At 49.7% G+C, this 23,510-nt stretch overlaps 2 protein-coding genes across 2 annotated transcripts in view; one reads left to right on the plus strand and one right to left on the minus strand.

The window, feature by feature from the left end:
- DNMT3B (DNA methyltransferase 3 beta) overlaps positions 1 to 17,061 on the minus strand; it is a gene marked incomplete at its 5' end in the record, with an annotated part of 480,157 nt that extends 463,096 nt beyond the window's left edge. The window contains 11 exons of the mRNA XM_083358221.1: positions 110 to 222; positions 542 to 621; positions 2,599 to 2,643; positions 2,864 to 3,001; positions 5,081 to 5,222; positions 6,888 to 6,995; positions 7,487 to 7,645; positions 11,895 to 12,023; positions 14,026 to 14,178; positions 15,076 to 15,161; positions 16,905 to 17,061. Of these exons, the coding sequence (XP_083214347.1) occupies positions 110 to 222; positions 542 to 621; positions 2,599 to 2,643; positions 2,864 to 3,001; positions 5,081 to 5,222; positions 6,888 to 6,995; positions 7,487 to 7,645; positions 11,895 to 12,023; positions 14,026 to 14,178; positions 15,076 to 15,161; positions 16,905 to 17,061 (1,310 nt within the window). The remainder of the gene's footprint in view (positions 1 to 109; positions 223 to 541; positions 622 to 2,598; positions 2,644 to 2,863; positions 3,002 to 5,080; positions 5,223 to 6,887; positions 6,996 to 7,486; positions 7,646 to 11,894; positions 12,024 to 14,025; positions 14,179 to 15,075; positions 15,162 to 16,904) is intronic.
- DUSP15 (dual specificity phosphatase 15) overlaps positions 1 to 23,510 on the plus strand; it is a 161,125-nt gene that overhangs the window by 58,131 nt on the left and 79,484 nt on the right. The gene's annotated exons all lie outside the window — the stretch shown is intronic.

Consider the following 23,510-nt stretch of genomic DNA (forward strand, 5'->3'; position numbering starts at 1 on the left):
GAAAAAAAGAAAGAAAAAAGAGGAAGAAAGAAAGAAAGAAAGAAAGAAAGAAAGAAAGAAAGAAAGAAAGAAAGAAAGGAAGGAAGGAAGGAAGGAAAGAGTTGCCCACCTGAAGCAGCTGGCACTGTCGCAGAGCAGTAACTCGCTTCCTTCACAGCAGATGGTGCAGTAGGTCTGGTACCCATCTTCGTCATACATGTAGAAAAACTCCAGGAACCGATCCTAGAAGACAAACAGACCCCCACCCCGTGTCCTAAGCGTGGCATCCATCTTCTGCCCAGCTTTGCACCTGGCACTGCAGACCAGTCTTCCCTCACTATCTGAGGTGGGCAGCGAAGCAGATTGAAACAACGAAGCAAGCGGCAAGATGCTAGTCCCTGAGCTTTTAAGAATTTTCCCGCTGAGGAAGCATCAGCATCCTATTGAGATGAGCTGCAGGTGACAAAAGGCGAAGCGGCCCAGCCGCGCCTTGGCTAAGCGGAAGGATCTACCTGATGCCAGGTGAAAGCGCAGTCTTGCCTGCCCCGAGCCCCGGACTCACCTGGCAGGTCCGGCAGAGTCCCCCTTCAAACAGCGGGTGGAAAGTGACGGGGTTCTTCTTCCCACAGGACAGGCAGCTGTCTGTTCAAAAGAGTTCAGGATAGACACCCCTATAAACAATCCTACAGGCAGCCTTCTCCACTAGCTGGTCTCCAGATGTTCTGGACTTCAATTCCCAGAATCCACCAGGGCTCCAACACTGGCCGATCTCTAGCACCAGCTGGAGGGAAAGGAACTTAATCTGTCTCGGTCATTTTGGAGGATTGGGGTTCTGAGGCCTTTAGGGACACTCACACTTCACCCCTTTTTTCCCATCGGGGACCTGCCTGCTCCCCAAAACCACACAGACCTGGAGGAGGAGGTGGTGGTGACTGTGTAGTTCAGGATTTTTCAAACTCGGACCCCTTTAAGCCCTGGGGACTTCAGTTCCCAGAATTCCAGAGCCAGCTGCCCAGACCCAGGGCTTCTGGAACCTTCTTAAGCTTGGCGGACTTCAACTCCCAGAATTCCCCAGCTAACGGTCAGACCCGTGTTTCTCAAGCCTCCTTAAGATGGGTGGACTTCAGCTCCCAGAATTCCTCAAGGCAGCTGACCAGTGTTTCTCGAATCTGTTTAAGATGAATGGACTTCAATTCTGGGAGTTGAAGACCACCCATCTTAAAGGGCCCAGCTTTGAGAGACTCTGATTTAGAGGCTACCCATTATCAAATGGCAGAAAGTGAAGAAGAACTAAAGAGCCTCTTGTTGCGGGTGAAGAAGGAGAGTGCAAAACTTGGCTTGAAACTTAACGTTAAGAAAACCAAGATCATGGCATCCGGCCCTCTCAATTCCTAGCAAATGGATGGGGAAGAAATGGAGGTAGTGACAGATTTTATTTTCCTGGGCTCCAAGATCACTGCAGATGGGGACTGTAGTCAAGAAATTAAAAGACGCTTGCTCCTGGGGAGGAAAGCCATGGCAAATCTAGACAGCACACTAAAAAGCAGAGACATCACCCTGCCGACAAAAGTGCGTATAGTCAAGGCTGTGGTCTTCCCAGTTGCAAAGTATGGCAGAGAAAGTTGGACCATAAGAAAGGCTGAGCGCCAAAGAATTGAGGCCTTTGAACTCTGGTGCTGGAGAAGACTCCTGCGAGTCCCTTGGACTGCAAGGCGATCAAACCGGTCAGTCCTAGAGGAGATCAACCCTGACTGCTCTTTAGAAGGCCAGATCCTGAAGTTGAAACTCAAATACTTTGGCCACCTCATGAGAAGGAAGGACTCACTGGAGAAGAGCCTAATGCTGGGAAAGGTGGAGGGCAAGAGAAGAAGGGGACGACGGAGAAGGAGGTGGCTGGATGGAGTCCCTGAAGCAGTAGGCGTGAGCTTAAATGGACTCCAGAAGATGGTAGAGGACAGGAAGGCCTGGAGGAACGTGGTCCATGGGGTTGCGATGGGTCGGACAAGACTTCGCAGCTAACAACTCATTATCAAAGCATGAGGATAATCCATCCTTCTGAGACCAGATGCCAAGGAAGTTATTGATCCGGGTTCATGTCCACCTTCAGGAAAGGTGGCCTTCAGCATCCAGTAGAGCCACGTCAGCCCTTGGATAACGACCCGGACATGTGGCTGAATTTCTGATTGGTCACATCTCCGGGAAAGGACCATTTCCACCTCCAACCCCACCCGATACAGGCAGTCCTCGACTTACAACTGCAATTGAGCCCAACATTTGCATTACGAAGTGAGGCGGTTGTGAAATGCGCTTTGCCTCAATTTTAGGACCTTCCTCGCCACCGTCGTTAAGTGAATCAGTCAGATGGTGGCTAAGTGAATCTGGCTTTTCGGCGGACTTTACTAGTGAGAAATTCGATCGATCACGTGATCCCAGGACACCGGCATAAATGCGACCCATTTGCCGAGCGTACAAATTTTGACCATGTGACCACGGGGATGCCGGGACGGTTGTGCGCAAAGCAGTTAAGTCACCTTTTTACAGTGTCGTTGTAACTGGGAATGGTCGCTAAACAAACAGCCGTAAGTCGAGTACACTTTGAAGGCCCACGAAGCTGCTTACCTTCCAAGCTCTTTTTGTTATTTTTGGCTTCAGAGACCATCCTTTCTGCAAAAAAGGGTCACAAAGCATGTTTTGTAAACAACCAACGGGAGACAGTCAAGGGAAGGGGTGTCCCCCCCTCCCCAAAAGGGGCAGCTTTAAAAGAACCCCCCACAGCCGCTGGGTACAACCTGTGGATCTTTCCCCCAAAGATGCTGGGCCACCATTCCAGCCTCTCCCCACCCAACGGTCTCTGTTGAAGCGACACACACACAAACACACACACCTCTGGTTTGGTTCTCCACCGACGACGTCTCCTTGCTGTTGGCGCCGCTGCATCCATTGGGCTTAGGTCGCTTGGGTGGAGGGGGCGGCTCTGGGGGGCAGCAGTCTTCAATGATGATCGTGGGAACCATTTTAACCCCTGCAGATAGATAAGATAGATAAGAGATAGATAAGAGATAGATAAATAGAGATAGATAGATAGATAGATAGATAGATAGATAGATAGATAGATAGATAGATAGATAGATAGATGATAGATATGAGAGATAAATAGATATGAGAGAGAGAGAGAGAGATAGATAGATAGATAGATAGATAGATAGATAGATAGATAGATAGATAGATAGATAGATAGATAGATAGATAGATGAAAGAGAAATAGAGATAGAAGATAGATAGGAGAGAGAGAAATAGATAGATATGAGAGATAGAGATAGATAGATAGATATGAGAGAGAAATAAAGAGAGAGAGAGAGAGATGGAGATGAGAGAGATTTAAAAGGCAGCGGAGGTCAGAGACCAGGCAATCTCCCCCAAGGAGAAAGCAGAGATGAGGAAGTGCTGGCAAGCCCCCCCCCATGCTCCCCCCACCCCCGTGATTTGGGACAGGCACCTCTGCTGTTAGCAAGTGAGACAGACTAACTCGAGCCCACCAACCCCTAAGTCACAATCGCCGAGAAAGTTCAAATCCGTGCAAGTCGAACGTTTCAGGTGCAAACTGATGCTTATGGAAGGGGGTCTGCAGGTTAGAAGGATCCCAGCATAAATGGGCTTGTGGCAGACCCCATCTTGACTCTTTGGACCCCTCTGCCCTGCAGACACACCCACAATCAATTCCCAGTTTTACCTATAACCGTATAATCCCCTATAATCAATTCCCAATATCACCTATAATCACATAATTACCCTAATCAATTCCCAGAGCTTATAATCACCTGTAATCAATTCCCAACAGCACCTCTAATTGTATAACCACCTATAATTAATTCCCCAGACCCATAATCGCCTATGCAGGTAGTCCTCGACTTACAATGAAAATTGAGCCCAAAAATTTCCGTTGCTAAACAGGACAGTTCAGGGAGTTTTAGCCCCATTTAACGACCTTCCTTGCCACTGTTGTTAAATGAATCATTGCGGTTGTTAAGTGAGCAACACAGTTAAGTGAATCAGGCTTCCCCGTCCACATCGCTTGTCCGAAGGTCGCAAAAGGGGATCAAAAGTGACCCCACTGGGACACCACAGCCGTCATAAATACGAACCCACTGCCTAGCGTCTGAATTTTGATCATGTGACCCTGCAACGGTCGTAAGGGTGAAAAAGGATCACAAGCTTCTTTTTTCATTGCCACTGTAATTTTGAACGGTCAGTAAATGAACTGTTGTAAATCGAGGACTATCTGTAATTCTGAGTGTCTATAATTGCCTAGACCAGGAGTAGGCAACCTTGGCTCTTTTATGACTGGTGGACTTCAACTCCCAGAATTCCTGAGCCAGCTATGCTGAGGAGAAAGGGAGTTTCCAAGCTGAGCCATGCTGGCTCAGGAATTCTGGGAGTTGAAGTCCACCAGTCATGAAGAGGCCATAGTTTTCCCCCATGCTGGCTGAGGAATTCCACAAGCCATGAGGGGGCCATAGTTGTCCCGTGCTGGCTCAGGAATTCTGGGACTTGAAGTCCACCAGTCGTGAAGGAGCCATAGTTCCCCCATGCTGGCTCAGGAATTCCACAAGCCATAGCCATAGTTCCCCCATGCTGGCTCAGGAATTCTGGGAGTTGAAGTCCACGAGTCACAAAAGAGCCAAGGTTGCCCACCCCTGGCCTAGAATCAATTCCCAATATCACCTTTTTTATAATCACCTACAATCAATTCCCATTATTGCCTATATAACCGTATAATCACCTAGCATCAATTCCCGGCTCTCACGATGGCCTCCAATCTGTTCCCAGTTTGACTTCTCATCATATAATCGCCTACAATCAATTCCCATTATTGCTGATAGTCGTATAATCAGCTAGCATCAATTCCTGGCACTCACAATTGCCTATAATCAATTCCCAATTCCCAGAATCAATCATCAATTCCCAAAAGGCCCTGGAGGACGCAGCGCACAGCCCAAACCCCAGCTGAGCCCAGGAGCAGATCAGCAACGTCGCCGAGCGGTCACGGCGAACAATCCCGCTGCCCTTTGCTGGTGAAGCCCGGGCAGGGTGGAGGTCTTACCCGAAGTCTTGGGGGGCCGGAGGCCCTTCTCTCCCATGGGGTGGAATCCCTGGGTGGCCCAATCCAGCATCGGCTTCAGCTTCTCGTCCAGGGACTCCCCGGGGACGCTGGAGAAAGTCTTCCCAGCACGGCTGCTGGCAACCTGCCGTCACAAGAATTTTGACCACAGAGGATTGGGGCAGGGGGCTCAAAGCTGGAGGAAAGGCCCATTTACCGCGCAAAGAGTCTTGAGTGGATCTGCCCAAATCCCACCCAGACAAGGGTCCCAGTCATTGGGGTGTGTTTTTTTTTAGCAGAGGTGGCAGCAAGGATGGGTTTTGAAGTGCCGCTATGCGGCCCACCTGGAGTGGGTTTGGATTTGGCGACGTGCACAAAAATCTCGCCAAAATGGGTCAATAAATTAAGAGGATGGAACGTCCGCCCAAGGGCAATTTTGCTACGGCCATTCAGCGTTATCTGTAGCTTTGGGTTGAACTGTGGGGTCCTTGGTGCTCTCTGAGTGTGGTTGTTTTCCAGCAGACGTTTCGTGACCCAACTAGGGAACGTCATGCTAGAAGGGAGGAGGACGACTATGGGGTCTTTGGGACTCTCTGAGCTGGGTGGGTTTTGCAAACGTTCTTGCAGACCTTTCGTGACCCAACTAGGGAACATCATTCGTGCTGGAAGGGAGTAGGGTTTCCAGAGAGGAGGAGGAGGAGGAGGAGGAGGAGAACTATGGGGGCCTTACTGCTCTCTGAGCTGGGGGGGGGGGTCATGCAACTGGGAAACCATGCTAGAAGGGAGGAGGAGGAGGAGGAGGAGGAGGAGGAGGAGGAGGAGGAGGAGGAGGAGGAGGACTGTGGGGTCCTTGGTGCTCTCTGAGCTGGGTGGCTTTGCAAATGTTCTTGCAGACGTTTCATGACCCAACTAGGGAACATCGTTTGTGCTGGAAAGGAGTGGGGTTTGCAGAGGAGGAGGAGGAGGAGGAGGAGGAGGAGGAGGAGGAGGAGGAGGAGGAGGAGGAGGAGGAGGAGGAGGAGAAGAACTATGGGGGCCTTGCTGCTCTCTGAGCTGGGGGGGGTCATGCAACTGGGAAACCATGCTAGAAGAGAGGAGGAGGAGGACTGTGGGGTCCTTGGTGCTCTCTGAGCTGGGTTCTTTTCTTGCAGACGTTTCATGACCCAACTAGGGAACATCATCAGTTCCAGAAGGGAGTGGGGTTTGCAGAGTGGAGGAGGAGGAGCGGGGGGGCACTGTGGGGTCATTGGTGCTCTCTTGTTCTCGTGCAGATGTTTCATGACCCAACTAGATAACCGCATCAGTGCTAGAAGGGAACGTGCTATGCTCCCTGTTTATATACTAGTGAATTACCCTGTCCACCTTTGTGAGAGTGGATTTTTTTTTAAAAAAATTATTTATTTGTATCCTGCCTTTTGTTATTTTTACAAATAACAAAAGGGGGCAAGAAGGCCTAATACTTTTTCCTCCTCTTATTTTCCACCTATTATCTGGTTGGGTCATGAAATGTCTGTAAGAAAACCACCAGCATAGTGATCACCAGGGTCCCTATCCTCCTCCTCCTCCTCCCCCCCTCCCCCTACATTTCACATATTCCACCCCTGTCCAGCACTGATGATATTCCCTAGTTGGGTCATGAAACGCCTGCCAGAAAACAATGGTGCATCAATGACCCTAGAGATGCTACGTACATTGGTGTCAACAGGCTTACAGCCACCCACTCTGTGCCCCTGATGGGCACCGCCCGTCGTCCCCGTGCTAAGCCACCATCTCCTCTGCTAAGCCACCTTTACACCCACCCCCTTCTCACCTCCAAAACGTGGAGGATGGATTGTCGGTAGGACACCAACTTCTGAAATGTGGTGGGGTTAAAATGGTCCTGGAAGTTCACCAGCCCTACCAGTTTTTCAGTGGAGATCTGCAACAAGGAGACAAGGGATAGTCAATCTTCGTCCCTTTATCCCCGCCGTCCCGAAAAAGACGCCCCCCCCCAGGGCAACATCCTGAACTCCCTAAATCTAGGATCGACCTGGTGGCCTCTCTACCTGGAGAAACAAGAGGCTCAACCAGGTGGTCTTCTCCTGAATAGGGATCAACTTGTGAATTTCCCCCGCATTTCTGAGATGGGTTAAAGCACGGGGTCTTCAAACCTGGCCCTTTGATGACTTGTGGACTTCAAGTCCCAGAATTCCTCAGCCAGGCACGCTGAGGAATTCTGGGAGTTGAAGTCCACAAGTCATCAAAGGGCCAAGTTTGAAGACCCCTGGTTTAAACTTGTCCGAACCCAGCTAGTTGACTTTCTATTCCACACAAACTACGGCTAAGTAAATGGTAGATTAGTCCGAGGAGACAGCCAGGCCGCTGACCCTCTTCTCAACCAGCCCACCCACCCCCTTCCACGCCCCTCACCTCCGAAAACTTTCCGTCCCCAAACCATTTCACCCAACGCATGCCGGGGGCCGCCTGGCGGTTGGAGGTGGTCTTCCAGGACACCACAATGGCCGGCCACCAAGAAAAACCTTTGATCTTCCCCCAGACCAGCTCGCCACACCCAAAGCCCTTTCCGTCCTGCAAATCAAAACAGAAAGAAGGGGGACGATGAAGAGCAGAGGTCAGTTGGGGTTAGGGGGCAGCCCCACAGCTGCTCTTCCGAATGCAACACAATGGAGTCAATGAGGCAGGGTGATAAGCGGGATATAAATTTACTCAAGTGACTAAGAGAAGCAAACTGGCGAGATCAAGAAGGTGGTGAGTAAGGACTGGACTATTTGTTTTCCAGGTGCAGCCTTGCCAGGAGCCACAGGCCAGGAGGCAGCATCAAGTCATTTGTTTTATTTCTTATTTATTTTGTTATTCTTTTGGTTATTTATTTTGCTATTCTTCAGGTTATTCTTTTGCTATTCTTCAGGTAATATTTCTCTTGTTATTCCTTGTGGTACTTATTCATTAATTTCATTGGTTATTTATTTTATTTCGTTCCCTTTGTTATTTTTACAAATAACTCGAGGAAGCAAACACACAAGCATTAGTTCAGGGGTAGGCAACCTTGGCTCTTTTTTATGACTCCTGGACTTCAACTCCCAGAATTCCTGAGCCAGCCATGCTGAGGGGAAAGGAGAGGTTTCCAAGCTGAGCCATGCTGGCTCAGGAATTCTGGGAGTTGAAGTCCACCAGCCATGAAGGGGCCAAGGGTGCCTACCCCTGACCTAGTTTCTCCAGTCACAACCCTGGTGAATGGTGGGTTGGGCTGAGAAGAGATGGATGGGCTGAAAGTCGTTCAGCTGGCTTTCATACTTAAGGCAAAACTAGAACGCCGGTTCCCAGTCACTGGCACGATGTCACTCAGTTGACTTTTGTGCCTTAGGCGGGACAAGAACTCACCATCTCCTAGTGATCGGCTCAAAGTCACCCACCTGGGCTTCATGCATAAGGTAGAACTAGAACTCATTCATTCATTTCATTTCATTCATTTTATTAAATTTATATGCCGCCCTTGTCCCTGAGGACTCAGGGTGGCTCACAACAATAAAAATTAAAAAACATAGAGTAAAAAAATTTAAAAGAGAATTAAACAATAAATGCAAAATTACAAGACAATTTAACCCAGTAACAAGCCTAATTAAAAATCGTAGTCAGTCCAGACCCGCTTGTTGGAACAACCACGTCTTCAGGTCACGGCGGAAGGACCGAAGGTCAGGGGCTGTCCACAGCTCCGGAGGCAACTACAAGAGCCTTGGTGGAGCAGTGGGCTAATGCCTCCTTAAGTAACACCAGCTGCCTGCCATTAGTGCAGGTTCGAGTCCCACCAGGCTCCAGGTTGACTCAGCCTTCCATCCTTCCCAGGTAGGTAAAATGAGGACCCAGATTGTTGGGGCAATTAAGCTGACTTTGTAAAAATGCCGCTTGGGGTGGGTGTGAAAGCCCTAATAAGCAGCCATATACATAGAATGAAGGCTACTGCTAAGCTTGTAAGCCGCACTGAGTCTTCGGAGAAGGACGGGATATAAATGGAATTAAAATAAAAATAAAAAAACCTCATTCCAGAGGGTCGGCGCGCCCACAGAGAAGGCTCTCCCCCTGGGGGTCGCCGGCCGGCATTGCCTGGCCGACGGCACCCTGAGGAGGCCGACTCTGTGGGAGCGAACCGGGCGAAGGGAGGTTGACAATGGCAGCAGGTGGTCTCGCAAGTAGCCCGGGCCTAAGCCATGCAGGGCTTTAAAGGTTATTACCAGCACCTTGAATCGCACCCGGAGGGTAACCGGAAGCCAATGCAGCTCGCGCAGGAGTGGTGTAACATGGGAGTACCAAGATACTCCCATAAGCACCCGCGCGGCCGCATTGTGCACCAGTTGAAGCCTCCGGGTGCTCTTCAAGGGCAGCCCCATGTAGAGAGCATTGCAGTAATCCGGGCGAGAAGTGACGAGGGCGTGGGTAACCGTGCATAGGGCATCTCGGTCCAAAAAGGGGTGCAACTGGCGCACTAGGCGAACCTGTGCCAAGGCCCCCCTGGTCACGGCTGTTAGATGATCTTCCAAATTAAGCTGAGAATCCAGGAGGACACCCACGTTGCGGGCCGTTTCTGAGGGGGGCAATACCTCCCCCCCCATCAAGAGTTGGAACTTGTTGGACAATACGAGATGCCGGTATCCACAGCCACTCGGTCTTGGAGGGGTTAGGTAAGGAGTGGACTAGAATTCAATGTCTCCTGGTGATAGTCGCATGCCAATTCCATCATGCCTAAAATGGGACTGGAACTCACAGTCTCCACGTAACTGGCCTAAAGTCAGTAACCGGCTTCCATGCCTAAAATGGGACTAGAATTCACCATCTCCTGGGGATTGGCCCAAAGTTACCCAGGTGGCTTTCGTGCCTAAGGCGGCACTTGAACTCACCGTCTCCCACTTTCTAGCCTAAACCATTAGACAAAACTCTCTTGATCAATATTTGGGGAGATTTTACCACAGACCATACAGAATCCAATCAAGAAGCCCCTTAAAAATCAGGCAGAAATTCTCAGAAGGCAGTGTGGATTTGTCGAGAGTTAAGCGCATCTTATTTTTTGACCGGATCGCTTCTTTAGTAGATTGGGGAAATGCTGCAGACATAATATAACTTCAATTTCCATATTGGAACAGCGCAGGGGTAGGCAACCCTGGCTCTTTTATGACTCGTGGACTTCAACCCCCAGAATTCCTGAGCCAGCCATGCTGAGGGGAAAGGGAGAGGTTTCCAAGCTGAGCCATGCTGGCTCAGGAATTCTGGGAGTTGAAGTCCACGAGTCATGAGGGGGCCATAGTTCCCTCATGCTGACTCAGGAATTCTGGGAGTTGAAGTCCACGAGTCATGAAGGGGCCATAGTTCCCCCATGCTGGCTCAGGAATTCTGGGAGTTGAAGTCCACGAGTCATGAAGGAGCTATAGTTCCCCCATGCTGGCTCAGGAATTCTGGGAGTTGAAGTCCACGAGTCATGAAGGAGCCATAGTTCCCTCATGCTGACTCAGGAATTCTGGGAGTTGAAGTCCACGAGTCATGAAGGGGCCATAGTTCCCCCATGCTGGCTCAGGAATTCTGGGAGTTGAAGTCCACGAGTCATGAAGGGGCCATAGTTCCCTCATGCTGGCTGAGGAATTCTGGGAGTTGAAGTCCACGAGTCATGAAGGAGCCATAGTTCCCTCATGCTGACTCAGGAATTCTGGGAGTTGAAGTCCACAAGTCACAAAAGAGCCAAGGTTGCCTACTCCTGGAACAGCGCTACATCAGGATCCAGATCAGAGTTCTACATTTTTCAACTGGATGTTCAGGATTGCTTATTCATTCACAGGTAGTCCTCGAATTACGACAATGACCACTCAAAGTTACCACGGCACTGGAAAAAGGGACTTGTGAGCATTACAGTTGCAAGAAAAAGTATGTGAACCCTTTGGGATTACGTGGAGTTTTGCATGAATTGGCCATAAAATGCGCTCTAAACGTCATGTAAGTCACAACAATAGAAAAACACAGTCTGCTTAAAATAATACTACACAAACATTAGCTGTTGTCATGTTTTAATTAAACATAAAACTCCACGTAATCCCAAAGGGTTCACATACTTTTTCTTGCAACTGTACAAACATTGCCGCGTCCCCCTCATCGTGTGATCAGATTTCAGGCACTCGGCAACCGGCATGTAGTTATGACGGTTTGCAGCATCCCCGGGGGGGGGGGTCACGTCATCCACTTTTGCGACCTTCTGCCAAGCAAACTCAAGGGGGGGAGACGGATTCGCTTAACGACCGCTTCACTAATTTAAGAACTGCAGCGATTCGTTTAACAACCGTGGCAAGCCAAGTTGTAAAATGAGGCAAAACAACGGACGTCTCACTTGGCAACGTACATTTTTAAATTTTTATTTAATTTTAATTTGCAGCCTTCCCTGTGCTCACGTGATCCAAATTCAGAGGCTTGGCAACTGACGGTTGCCGTATCTCAGAGTCACGTGATCCCCTTTCACGACCTTCCGACAAGCCAAGTCAGTGGGGGAGCCAGATTCACATAACAACCGTGTGACTCACTTAACGACGGCAGGGTTTCCTTTAGCAAATGGGGCGAGAAAGGTCGTAAAAGGGGGGCCCAAAACGCATTGAACGTGTGCCTCGACAACACAAATTTTGCTCTCAACTGTCATCATAAGAAGGACTATCTGGACAAGGGGTAGATTTTTGGTTAAAACTTAAAACTCTTGAAACTGTTTTGGAGGCCGCTCGTTTCTGCCAACAACAACGGGGCGTATCTCCTTTAACGACGGTTAAATTCACTCCTGAAGCCCAGCTCAAACCTGATATTCTTCCATCTTTCTCAGTGTTCGGTATTCATAGCCGTTCGGGACCTGGGTGTTCTCCTTCTGCTTGGAAATCTCCTCCTCGGAGTAGTTTTTCTGGATACATCTAGAAAGCCTCTTGGAGTGCTGGAAAGGAAGGGGAAAAAATGAGTCCACCTCGCAGGAGAGGCGTGACAGAGACGGAAGGAGGTCACCTCGAACAAAAAACAAGACCGTCCTTGCAGAGAGCCTGCAAAGGGACCCTCTAATCTCCTCCTCTTAAGCAGGGGTCTCCAACCGTTGCAACTTTATGCCTTGTGGACATCAACTCCCAGAATTCCCCAGCCAGCCACGCTAGAACTAGAACTCACCGTCTCCTGGCAACTGACCCAAAGTCACCCAGCGGGATTTCATGCCTGAGGTAGGACTAGAACTCACCGTCTCCTGGTGATTGACTCAAAGTCACCCAACCGGCTTTCGTGCCTAAGACAGAACTAGAACTCACGGTCTCCTGGTGACTGGCCCAAAGTATTGCTGGCTGGCTGGGGAATTCTGGGGAGTTGGGAGTCTGCAAGGCTTAAAGTTGCCAAGGGTTGGAGATCCCTGCCCTTGAGGACTAGTGTGATGGGTTGGCAGATTCATAATTCAGCCTGCCCTCACCAAGTAGGACCAACAGGGGGCAGTGCTTTCCCCACCAGGTGGCAACAGGGACAAAATTTCTGGGGAGTTAAAATCCTCGACTTACAATCATTTGTTTAGTGACCAAAGTTACCACTGCACTAAAAAGTGACTCATGGCAGCTTCTCACATGACCGTTGCAGCATGCCCGTGGTCACATGATCAAAATTCAGACACGTGGCAACTCATATTTATGACGGTCGCAGTGCACCCCCATCCCGGGGTCACCATGATCCCCGTTTGCAATCTTCTGGCAAGCAAAGTCCATGGGGAAGCAGGATTCACTTAACAACCAGGTTACTAACTTAACAATCAGGGTGATTCACTTAACAACGGTGGCATGAAAGGTCATAAAATGGGGCAAACTCACTTAACAACAGAAATTTCAGGCTCCCTTGTGCACATAAAGCAAGGACCACCTGTACCCTTTAAACGTTGATAAGGCTGAGAAGAGTTTTTTCGATCGAGGTCATGAATCACAGCCTTGATTTATCAATTATACGCATATAAATATACGCTCATACAGCTAGTCCTCAGCATACAACCGTAGTGGAGCCTGCCCATCAGCGTCATAATTCACAGGCGGTTGGAAAGAAGGACGGTCACGTGATCGACCCCCAATTTCATGACTTTTTTTTTTGCGTGAGTTCTTAAGCCAGTCCCACAGTCGTTAAGCGGATCCATTCCTCACCATGGGCTCGTTTATTAACCGGCATTTAATTTTATTTTTAGGCGAAACGTAAAATGGGGTCATAAACTGCCACAAATGACTATGAAGGTGATATGGCTGCTAAGCACCCATATGGGGTTCATTTGAATTGGGGGGGCACGGCTTGGACCATTGGAACATCAAATCCACTTTGCACGTACCCCCCCGATCAATCAACGTCAACCGGTTGCTAAGCGAGTGGTCGTAAAACGAGGACTTTTTCCCTCCATTTTTTCCCATCTTCTTTTCTTATGTGGCGTACACGTCATCCTCAACTTATGAGCACGCTGAAGCACAAAATTTATGTTGCTAAGCGAGTCACGTGTTAAGGGAGGTTTTCCCCCCCCTCCCATTTTTACGGTTGTTAAATGAATCCGTTGTGTGGTTGCTGAGCTAGTAACTCGGTTGTTCAGTGAATCCGGCTCCCCCATTGGCTTTTTGCGAAAAAGTCACAAAGGGGGGGGATCACGTGACCCCCGCGGGGACCCTGTGACCATCATAAACATGAGTCAGTTGCCAAGCGTCTGAATTATGATCACGTGACCACGGGCGGGGGGGGGGAAAGAGAGAGGCTGCAACAGTCGCTAAGTGTGAAAAGCGGCCCTAAGTCCCCTTTTTCAGCGCCACTGTAATTTTGAACGGTCGCTAAACGAATTGCTGTAATGCGAGGACCGAGGGTATTCTTCTCCTTTGTTTCTCACAATGAGTTTGAATTTCTTTTTGTTTGTTTTTTAACAAGGGGGGGGACTCCCCCACCCCTACCCTGATTTTGTGACGTTCCTTGAAGCCTTCTATGCTTTCCACGTCGTCTTTGGGCTTCCTGTCCTGCAAGGTGGGCCCAGCCTGGAAGACGATCCGGGGCGCGGGTTTCTGTCTCAGGCTGTTCTCCCATCCAGCGCTTCCTCGCAACGGGACCTGGAAACCCCCCCCCAAGGGGAGAGAAAAGCATTAGGATCCGAGCACCTGGACCCCCGAACCCAGAGAACAGGGGCTCACTTAAATTCTATCCTTCCTCTCATCCGAAATGGGAGAATTAAGTCCTCAAAACGTCGCTCCCGGGGGAAAAAGCAGTTTCCAGTGCTCCCCAAAAGATCAATTATACAGACATTTCGTTACTGATTTGTAAGCCCGTCTCTATTATTTTTCAAAAAAAATAACTCAAGGCGTCAAAGGGAATTCGACACACATTATTTTCCACACAACGACCCTGTGAGGTCAGTTGGGCTGAGAGAGAGAGAGAGAGAGAAAGGGAGGGAGGGAGGGAGGGACAGGCCCAAAGTCATGTAGCAGGTTTCTGTGGCTAAGGCAGGACTAGAACTCACCGTCTCCCATTGATTAGGCCAAAGTCACCCAGAAGGCTTTTGTACCTAACACGGGACTAGAACTCACCGTCTCCTGGTGACTGGCCAAAAGTCAGCCAGCTGGCTTTCAGGGCTAAGGTGGGACTAGAACTCACCATCTCCTGGTGATTGGCCCAAAGTCACCTGGCTAGCTTTGGTGCCTAAGGCAGTACTAAAACTCACCGCCTCCCGGTGATTCACCCAATGTCACCCAAATGGCTTTCCTGCCTAAGGCGGGACTAGAACTCACCGTCTCCTGGCGATTGGCCCAAAATCACCCAGCTGTCTTTCGTGCCTAAGGCGGCACTAGAACTCACCGTCTCCTGGGGATTGGCCCAAAGTGGCCCAGCCATCTTTCATCCCCAAGGCAGTACTAGAACTCACAATGTCCCGCTCTCTAGCCTGGTGCCCAAACTGGTTCTCCCAAAATGGCGCATCCTGGCGTTAGATGGCACACCTGTCCTTGGCTCACCTCCCAGCCTTGCTTGGGGATGTCATCAACCTCCTCCTCCTCTTCCTCCTTCGTCTGGCAAGTCACACTTTCCGCCTGGCTGGCATCTGTGCAAAGGAATCGTCAGTCAACAAAGAGCCACCCCTGCCATTCTGACACCCGTGACTTCCTTTCTGCAGGAATCCGCCTGGGGCAAACCACAAGCCAGTTCAACGAATTTGGAAGTTCCCACGCCTGCCTAGCTAACGGCACTCAAAAGATCTCCTTGTGGTCTTCCAACCCTTCTCCTCCTCCTTTTTCTTCTTCTTCCCTGCAACTGCAGGCGTCTAGTTCTGGAGCCCGTCGGAGGCCCCACATGCCTCCGACTCTCAGCAGGCAGTTCCCGGATTCACGGAATGCGGGCGGTCCTCCGCTTACGACCACTACTGGGGACCAGACCGCCCGTGGCTAAGTGAGATGGTTGTTATTGGAGTCGCACCCAATTTGACCAGCTTCTCATGCCGGGGGGGGGTTCGTTCAGCCAAATCAAGGTTGTGAAGTTGGGTGTGACTCGCTGAACAGTCAGCTCACTTACTGACAGAAGTCCCAGTTATGGTCGTTAAGTTGAGGACTGGCTGCCATTTTAAGCCTCACGGGCCAGTGATTCCTCCATCATGCTGGGAGCTCCAGAATAGCGTTTCGCAAACTTTGAAGATGGGTGAACTTCAAATCCCAGAATTCCCCAGCCAGCTTTGCTTTGCTGGCTGGGGAATTCTGGGAGTTGAAGTCCACCCATCTTCAAGTTGCCACAGTTGGGAAATCCTATTCCACAGAATCCTTTCCTAAACAACTGGATCTGGAGATCCTCAAGAGTGATCCAGCAATCTTCCAACATTCCTCACCAGAGGAAGGAATGCTTATCCTCCCTTCTCCTTCCTTCCTCTTTCTTCTCCCTCTTCCTTTATTTCTTCTTTCCTTCTTTCCTCCTTCTCCCCTTCCCCTTCCTTTCTTCCTCTTTATCCATATCTCCCTTTTTTTCCTTTCTTCCTCCATCGCTTTATCCTCCCCTCTGCCATTCTCCTTCCTTCCTTCCTACCCTTCATTTATTCCTCCTCCCCACCGTCCGTCCTTCCTTCTTCCCTTTATCCTTCCTTCCTTCTCCCTCTTTATTCTCCCTCTCCCTTTTCTTCCTTTCTTCCTCCATCGCTTTATCCTCCCTTCTGCCATTCTCCTTCCTTCCTTCCTCTCCCTCCATTTATTCCTCCTCCCCTCCTCCCTCCCTTTCTAATTCCTGCCTATTCCCTCTTCTTCATTCTCTCTTTTCTTCCTTTCTTTTTCCCTCTTTATCCTCCCTTCCACCATTCTCCTTCCTTCCTCCCTTGGAACTCCTTTCATCCCTCTCTCCTCTTTATCCTCCCTCCCTTCTCCTTCCTTCCCTTCACTCCCCTCTTATCCTCCAGACCAGGGGTAGGCAACCTCGGCTCTTTTGTGACTCGTGGACTTCAACTCCCAGAATTCTTGAGCCAGCATGGAGAAACTATGGCTCTTTTATGACTCGTGGACTTCAACTCCCAGAATTCCTGAGCCAGCCACGCTGAGGGGAAAGGGAGAGGTTTCCAAGCTGAGCCATGCTGCCTCAGGAATTCTGGGAGTTGAAGTCCACAAGCCATGAAGGGGCCACAGTTCCGCCATGCTGGCTGAGGAATTCTGGGAGTTGAAGTCCACGAGTTATAAAAGAGCCGAGGTTGCCTACCCCTGCTGCAGACCAAGGCAAGCCCACCCATCTTCCAGAACCGGACCGATGACCACGGGGGCAAGGAGGGGGCTGCAGGCTGCCGCAACCCTTGATGGCCTCCGGGGCGCAGAGATACCCGTGTGGTCTTTCTCCTCGGAGGGACGGTCCGAGTCGCTGCAGTTCCCATTGACCAAGACCAGATCTTCCTCCCTCTTCATCGTCCAGCTGGCGTTCTTCTCTTGCTTCATCTTCACCTGCGGGAGAGGTTTCCCAGGAAGACAACCTTGAGCCAAACCCAAATTTCACCCATTGATACACAACACGACAAAGATCCGCCATTTTCGTTGAATCCCAATTTAAGAGCATTCACCCCACAGTGGCAGCATTCCCATTTTGAGAGTTTTTTGCAAGTTGAGTCAAATTTAGGACTCCCAGAATTCCCCAGCCAGCCATGCTTGAAGATGGCTGGACGTCAACTCCCAGAATTCCCCAGCCAGCGTGCTTTAAGAGGGATGGACTTCCAATCCCAGAATTCCCCAGCCAGCGTGCTTTAATATGTGTGGATTTCAACTCCCAAAATCCCCCAGCCAGCATCTTTTAACATGGGTGGGCTTCAACTCTTCAGCAAAATCTCCTTGATGCTGGCCTATTTAGACTAGTGTTTCCAACCTTTGGCCACTTTAAGGTATGTTGGCTTCAACATATGGGTGGCTGAGGAATTCTGGGAGTTGAAGTCCACTCATCTTCAAGCATGCTGGCTAGGGAATTCCCAACTAGGACATATATCCGATACTTGGAGATCAGTCAGCATTTAAGTCAGTACAGTATTTTTCAAACTTAGCAGCTATAAGTCGGGTGGGCCTCAACTCCCAGAATTCCTCAGCCAGCCATGCTGGCTGAGGAATTCTGGGAGTTGAAGTCCAGTCATCTTAAGGTCGCTACAGTTAATGCGTATTGGCAAACGCTGCAACCTCCTGGGAAAGTTAAAGGGGCTTAATTCAACTGATCCCCCTAAAAAAAACAAACGTCCAGTGGATTATTTTAAAGGGGGACCCTCCTCCCCAACCCGAGGACCTCTCTGTCTCCTCCCTCGCCATCTTGCCGTAAAGCACAAACCCCCTTGTCACAAAGGCCAGGCAAAAGGGAAGTAGGAAGTGAGCCCTTGTGTGTTTTGGGGAAGGGAGGGGAGGGGGAGGAACAAAGCCTCCAGCAATTTGCCTTGATCCTGCAGACGTTCCCAGATCAAAAAGGGATCTGCCCAGGCAAGCAGGGCTTCCTTGAGCTGATTGCAAGAGACAAGAGGGGGGGGGAATCAAAACGAGACACCGTTTAAATTAAATGGGTTTTCCGGCAAAGAATATTCAAAGAGAAAGGCGCTTGTCTACGGGCCCGGAGGCTGAAAACACAACACAACCCAACGAGACACACAATCTTTTCCATGCGCTGCTGCCTCTTTCCTCACCTTGTATGCAAAAAACCCGAATTACGTTGCAAATTGGAACAAGCTCTGGATTTGCTTTGTTCGAAGTCGCAACGGCGCCGGACAAAGTGATTTGTGAGCGTTTTTCACATTTACGACCCTCGCAGCATCCCGATGGTCACGCGATCAAAATTCAGAGGCTTGGCAACTGACATGTACTTACGACGGTTGCAGAGTGCCCGAGGGGGGGGGGGTGTCACGTGATCCCCTTTTGCGGCCTTCTGACCCGCCAAGTCAATGATGAAGCTGGCTTCACTTAACAACTAACTTAGCAAGAGCAGCGATTCGCTTAACAGCAGTGGCAAGGAAGGTCGTAAACCGGGGCAAAACTCTTACTTAATGTGTCTTGCTTAGCCATGCAGGTAGTCCTCAAGTTACAAGAGTTCATTTAGTGGCGGTTTGAAGTTACAGCAGCGCTAAAAAAAAAGTGACTTACGGCCGTTTTTCACATTTGCGACCGTCGCTCCAGGGTCACATGATCAAAACTCAGATGCTGGGCAACTGACTCACATTTATGACGGTTGCAGTGTCCTGGGGTCACGGGATCCCCTCGGGTGAGCTTCCGAGAAGCAGCATCCATGGGGGAGCCAGATCTGCTTTAACAACCGTGCTGCTAATTTAACAACCGTAGTGCTTCGCTTAAGAACTGCGGCAAGACAGGTTGTAAAACGGGGCGAAACCTCACTTGACAAACATTTCACTTAGCAACAAAAATTTGGGGCTCAACTGTGGTCGCAAGTCAAGGATTACCTGTCAACGTCCAGGTTTGGAAAACTGGAAGACCTAAAGTTGGGGCCTTTTCCTGCACTTACCCCCCCCTCCCCCCCTCAAAAAAAAAAAGACCCCAGTTCCCATAATGCTTCACTCAATTCCGCCAGCAGAGGATGTGGCTGGAGGTCCCTCCTTCCCCCTTTCCTGGATATAACCGGGTTATCACCGGAAGGACTTTGGTAACCAGGAAACGTCTGTTTTCCAGCTTAGCCATTTCCCAGCTTCCCTTCACTTAGGAAGAGTTGCACGTCTGTAACCAGACCTGCAATCTACTCAAGACCCTCGTCCTTTAAAGCAGGGGTCTCCAAACCCTGGTCCGTGGACCGGCACCGGGCCACGGCACGCCAGCAACCGGTCCGCACAAACCAGAAAAGCTCCATCCGTGGGGTGCAGGCAGCAGACAAAACCTCACAGCCTCCGGTCCGTGGAAAAACCTCTGTCCACAGAACCGGGGGTCCCTGCTGCCCCAAAGGTTGGGGGCCTCTCTTAGAAAGGAATCATGGTCAGTCTCAGAAACTGGCCGGTTTAGAAGGAAAGAAATTTATCATTTCTTTGCTTATTCAGTTGTGGTCACCACGATGTAAAAAAGATGGTGAGACTCTGGAAAGAGGGCAGAGAAGAGCAACAAAGATGATTAGAGGTCTGGAGACTAAAACATATAAGGAACGGTTGCTGGAATTGGGTATGTGTAGTTTAATGAAGAGAAGGATGGGGGGTGACATGATAGCAGTCTTCCAGTATCTCAGGAGTTGCCCCAAAGAAAAGGGGGGGGGGTCCCACCTATTTTTCAAAGCACATGAAGGCAGGACAAGAAGCAACAGATGGAAACCGATCAAAGAGAGAAGCAACTTAAGTGGAAACTTCCTGACAGTGAGAACAATTAACCAGTGGAACAACCTGCCTCCAGAACTTGTGGGTGCTCCATCACTGGAGGTTTTTAAGAAGAGACTAATCAAACTAGTCAGTCTAGACAAAAGAAGGACGAGGGGTGACATGATAGCAGTATTCCAGTACTTCAGGGACTGCCACAAAGAAGAGGAAGCCCCCTTTGCAAATGGGGGCTGCAAAGCTTCTACCAGAGACCTTGGTTATAGCAACCCTGTCTTGCATTCATTGCTGGTTGAATCCAATGGGGTGGCTTCATTTATTTCTTTAGCTTGGCCAGCTAGGATGGATGCAACTATGGACAGAACTGGACTCTTCTCTTAGTGGCTAGCTAATGGCCCTGCCCTACAAACCTGGATCTGGAGAGTGTGTGTGTGAAGATAAACATTACAATTGGAAGCAGTCTAGAAGGCCATCCAATCTAACTAATCTAATCTTAAGTAATCCAATCCAGTGTAGACAAAAGAAGGACCGTTGGGGGGGAGATGATAACAGTATTCCAGTACTTCAGGGGCTGCCCCAAAGAAGAGGAGGGGGTCAACCTATTCTCCAAAGCCCCTGAAGGCAGGACAAGAAGCAAGGGATGGAAACTAATCAAAGAGAGAAGCAACCTGGGATTAAGGAGAAACTTCCTAACAGTGAGGACAATCAACCAGTGGTACAGCTTGCCTTCATAAGTTGTGGGTGCTCCCCACACCTTTAAGAAAAGACTGGACAGCCATTTGTCTGAAATGGCAAGGGGTCTCCTGCTTGAACAGGGGGCTGGACTAGAAGACCTCCACGGTCCCTTCCAGCTGTATTCCGATTCTGATGGCTAAATGGGGAACTGGATCCACAATCTCAGTGTTTCCAGCCTTGGTCTCTTTAAGATGGGTGGATTTCAACTTTTTCTGAGCCTGGTTGTTTTCCTGAAGACTTTCATAACCCAGTCATTCCCTACTCAGCCTTGTAGCACTGATGATACGTTGTTGGGTCATGAGACGTCTGGAAAAAAAAACCTACAGGTAGTCTGTGATTTATAGCAGAATATTTAGTGACCGGTCAAACTTACAACGGCAGTGAAAAATGTGACTTATGACCGTCTTTCAGGACAAGAAGATGAAAACTCGTCAAGGAGAGAAGCAACCTAGAATTAAGTGGAAATTTTCTGACATTGAGAACAATTAACCCGTGGAACCACCTGCCTCCAGAAGCTGTGAATGCTCCAACACTGGAAGTTTTTAAGAAGAGACTGGACAGCCATTTGTCCGGAATGGTATAGGGTTTGCTGCCAGGGCAGAGGGTTGGACTAGATGACCTTGAAGGCCCCCTTCCTGCTCTGTTATTCTGTTACCTGACTTTTTTGATAAAGAGGTCAGAATGTGTAAGATCTCTCCTGACGAACGCAAGAGAAAACATGGTCAGCACCACTGAAATGATATTGAGCACCAAATTGGGATGGGGGGGGTTGAAATCTTATCCCCTTTCTGAGAGCTAGGATCTTTGGATTCCTACATTAATTTAAGCAGCTTAGCCTGGCGGTTTTCTTGCAGACGTTTCACGAGCCAACTGGGTAACTTCATCAGTGCTAAAAGGGGGAGAGGTTGATGTTACCTAGTTTGTCTATGGAGATTCTCAGTCATCCAGCTCATAGCTGTCCCAAAGGTGTTTTTTTTTTGAGAGGTAACTGGACTTTCTTTTTTTTTCCCCTGGCAAATATTTAACTTTTCACCCAAGAAGCTTCAGTTCCGTTCTTCATACGAGCAGTGAAACGTTTTCAAGGGGGAAAAAACAAGAGAGTCCAGTTGGCTTTTGGGGATAAATCTGGTTATGGAACATGTGCAAGAAAATCACCCAGCTCAGAGAGCACCAAGGACCCCACAGTCCTCCTCCTCCTCCATTTCCATCTCTTCCTCCTCCTCCCTGCAAACCCCCCTCCCTTCTAGCACTAATGATGCTACCTAATTGGGTTATGAAATGTCTGCAAGAAAACAAGCAAGCTCAGAGAGCACCAAGGACCCCACAGTCCTTCCTCCTCCTCCTCTCCACACACTCACCTCCCTTCTAGCATTGATGATGTTACCCAGTTGGGTTATGAAATGTCTGCAAGAAAACAGCCCAGCTCAGAGAGCACCAGGGACCCCACAGCCCTCCTCCTCCTCCTCCTCCTCTTCTTCCTCCTCCTCCTCCTCCTCTTCCTCCTCCTCCTCCTCCTCCTCTCTGCAACCCCCCCTCCCTTCTAGCACTGATGAGGTTCCCTAGTTGGGTCATGAAATGTCTGCAATGAAACAACCCAGCTCAGAGAGCACCAGGGACCCCACAGTCCTCCTCCTCCTCCTCCTCTTCTTCCTCCTCCTCCTCCTCCTCCTCTCTGCAACCCCCCCTCCCTTCTAGCACTGATGAGGTTCCCTAGTTGGGTCATGAAACGTCTGCAAGAAAACCACCCAGCTCAGAGAGCACCAAGGACCCCACAGTCCTCCTCCTCCTCCTCCTCCTCCATTTCCATCTCTTCCTCCTCCTCCCTCCAAATCCCCTCCCTTCTAGCACTAATGATGCTACCTAATTGGGTTATGAAATGTCTGCAAGAAAACAAGCAAGCTCAGAGAGCACCAAGGACCCCGCAGTCCTCCTCCTCTTCCTCCTCCTCCTCTCCACACACTCACCTCCCTTCTAGCATTGATGATGTTACCCAGTTGGGTTATGAAATGTCTGCAAGAAAACAGCCCAGCTCAGAGGGCACCAAGGACCCCATAATCCTTTCATTTCTTCTTTCTTTCTTTCTTTCTTTCTTTCTTTCTTTCTTTCTTTCTTTCCTTCCTTCCTTTTCTCCTCCTCCTCTTCTCCTCTCTGCAACCCCCCCTCCCTTCTAGCCCTGATGATGCTCCCTAGTTGGGTCATGAAACGTCTGCAAGAAAACAACCCAGCTCAGAGAGCAAAAAAGGACCCCACAGTCCTCCTCCTCCTCCTCCTCCTCCTCCTCCTCTCTACAAACCCCACACCCTTCTAGCACTGATGATGCTCCCTAGTTGGGTCATGAAACGTCTGCAAGGAAACCACCAAGCTCAGAGAGCACCAAGGACCCCACAGTCCTCCTCCTCCATCTCCTCCATCTCCATCTCCTCCTCCTCCTCCTCCTCCCTAAAACCCATTCCCTTCTAGCCCTGATATCGTTTCCTAGTTTGGGCCATGAAATGCCTGCAAGAAAACCACCCGGCTCAGAGAGCACCAAGGACCCCACAGTCCTCCTCCTCCTCCTCCTCCTCCTCCTCCTCCTCCTCCTCCTCCTCCTCCTCCTCCCTTCTAGCACTGATGATGCTAGCTAGTTGGGTCATGAAATATCTGCAAGAAAATAGCCAGTCTGAAGAAAGCTAAGACCTCAAGAGTTCTCCTCCTCCTCTCCACAACCCCCCCCCCTCTCTTGTAGCACTGATGATATTACCCAGTTTGGGTGATAAAAGGTCTGCAAGCAAACAACCAAGTTCAGAGAACAGAAAGGCATCTTAGAGTACCCAGAGAAGGTTTGAACAAATCACAAACTGACATCTATAAGGGACGGAAAGAGGACAGACAGACTTAAGTAGATATACAGCTGGTTTGATGTTGTTCACAAATGCTCACTGATGGTTC

The sequence above is a fragment of the Vipera ursinii genome, assembly GCF_947247035.1.
Source record: "Vipera ursinii genome assembly, chromosome: 3".
Taxonomy (NCBI): Eukaryota; Metazoa; Chordata; class Lepidosauria; order Squamata; family Viperidae; genus Vipera; species Vipera ursinii.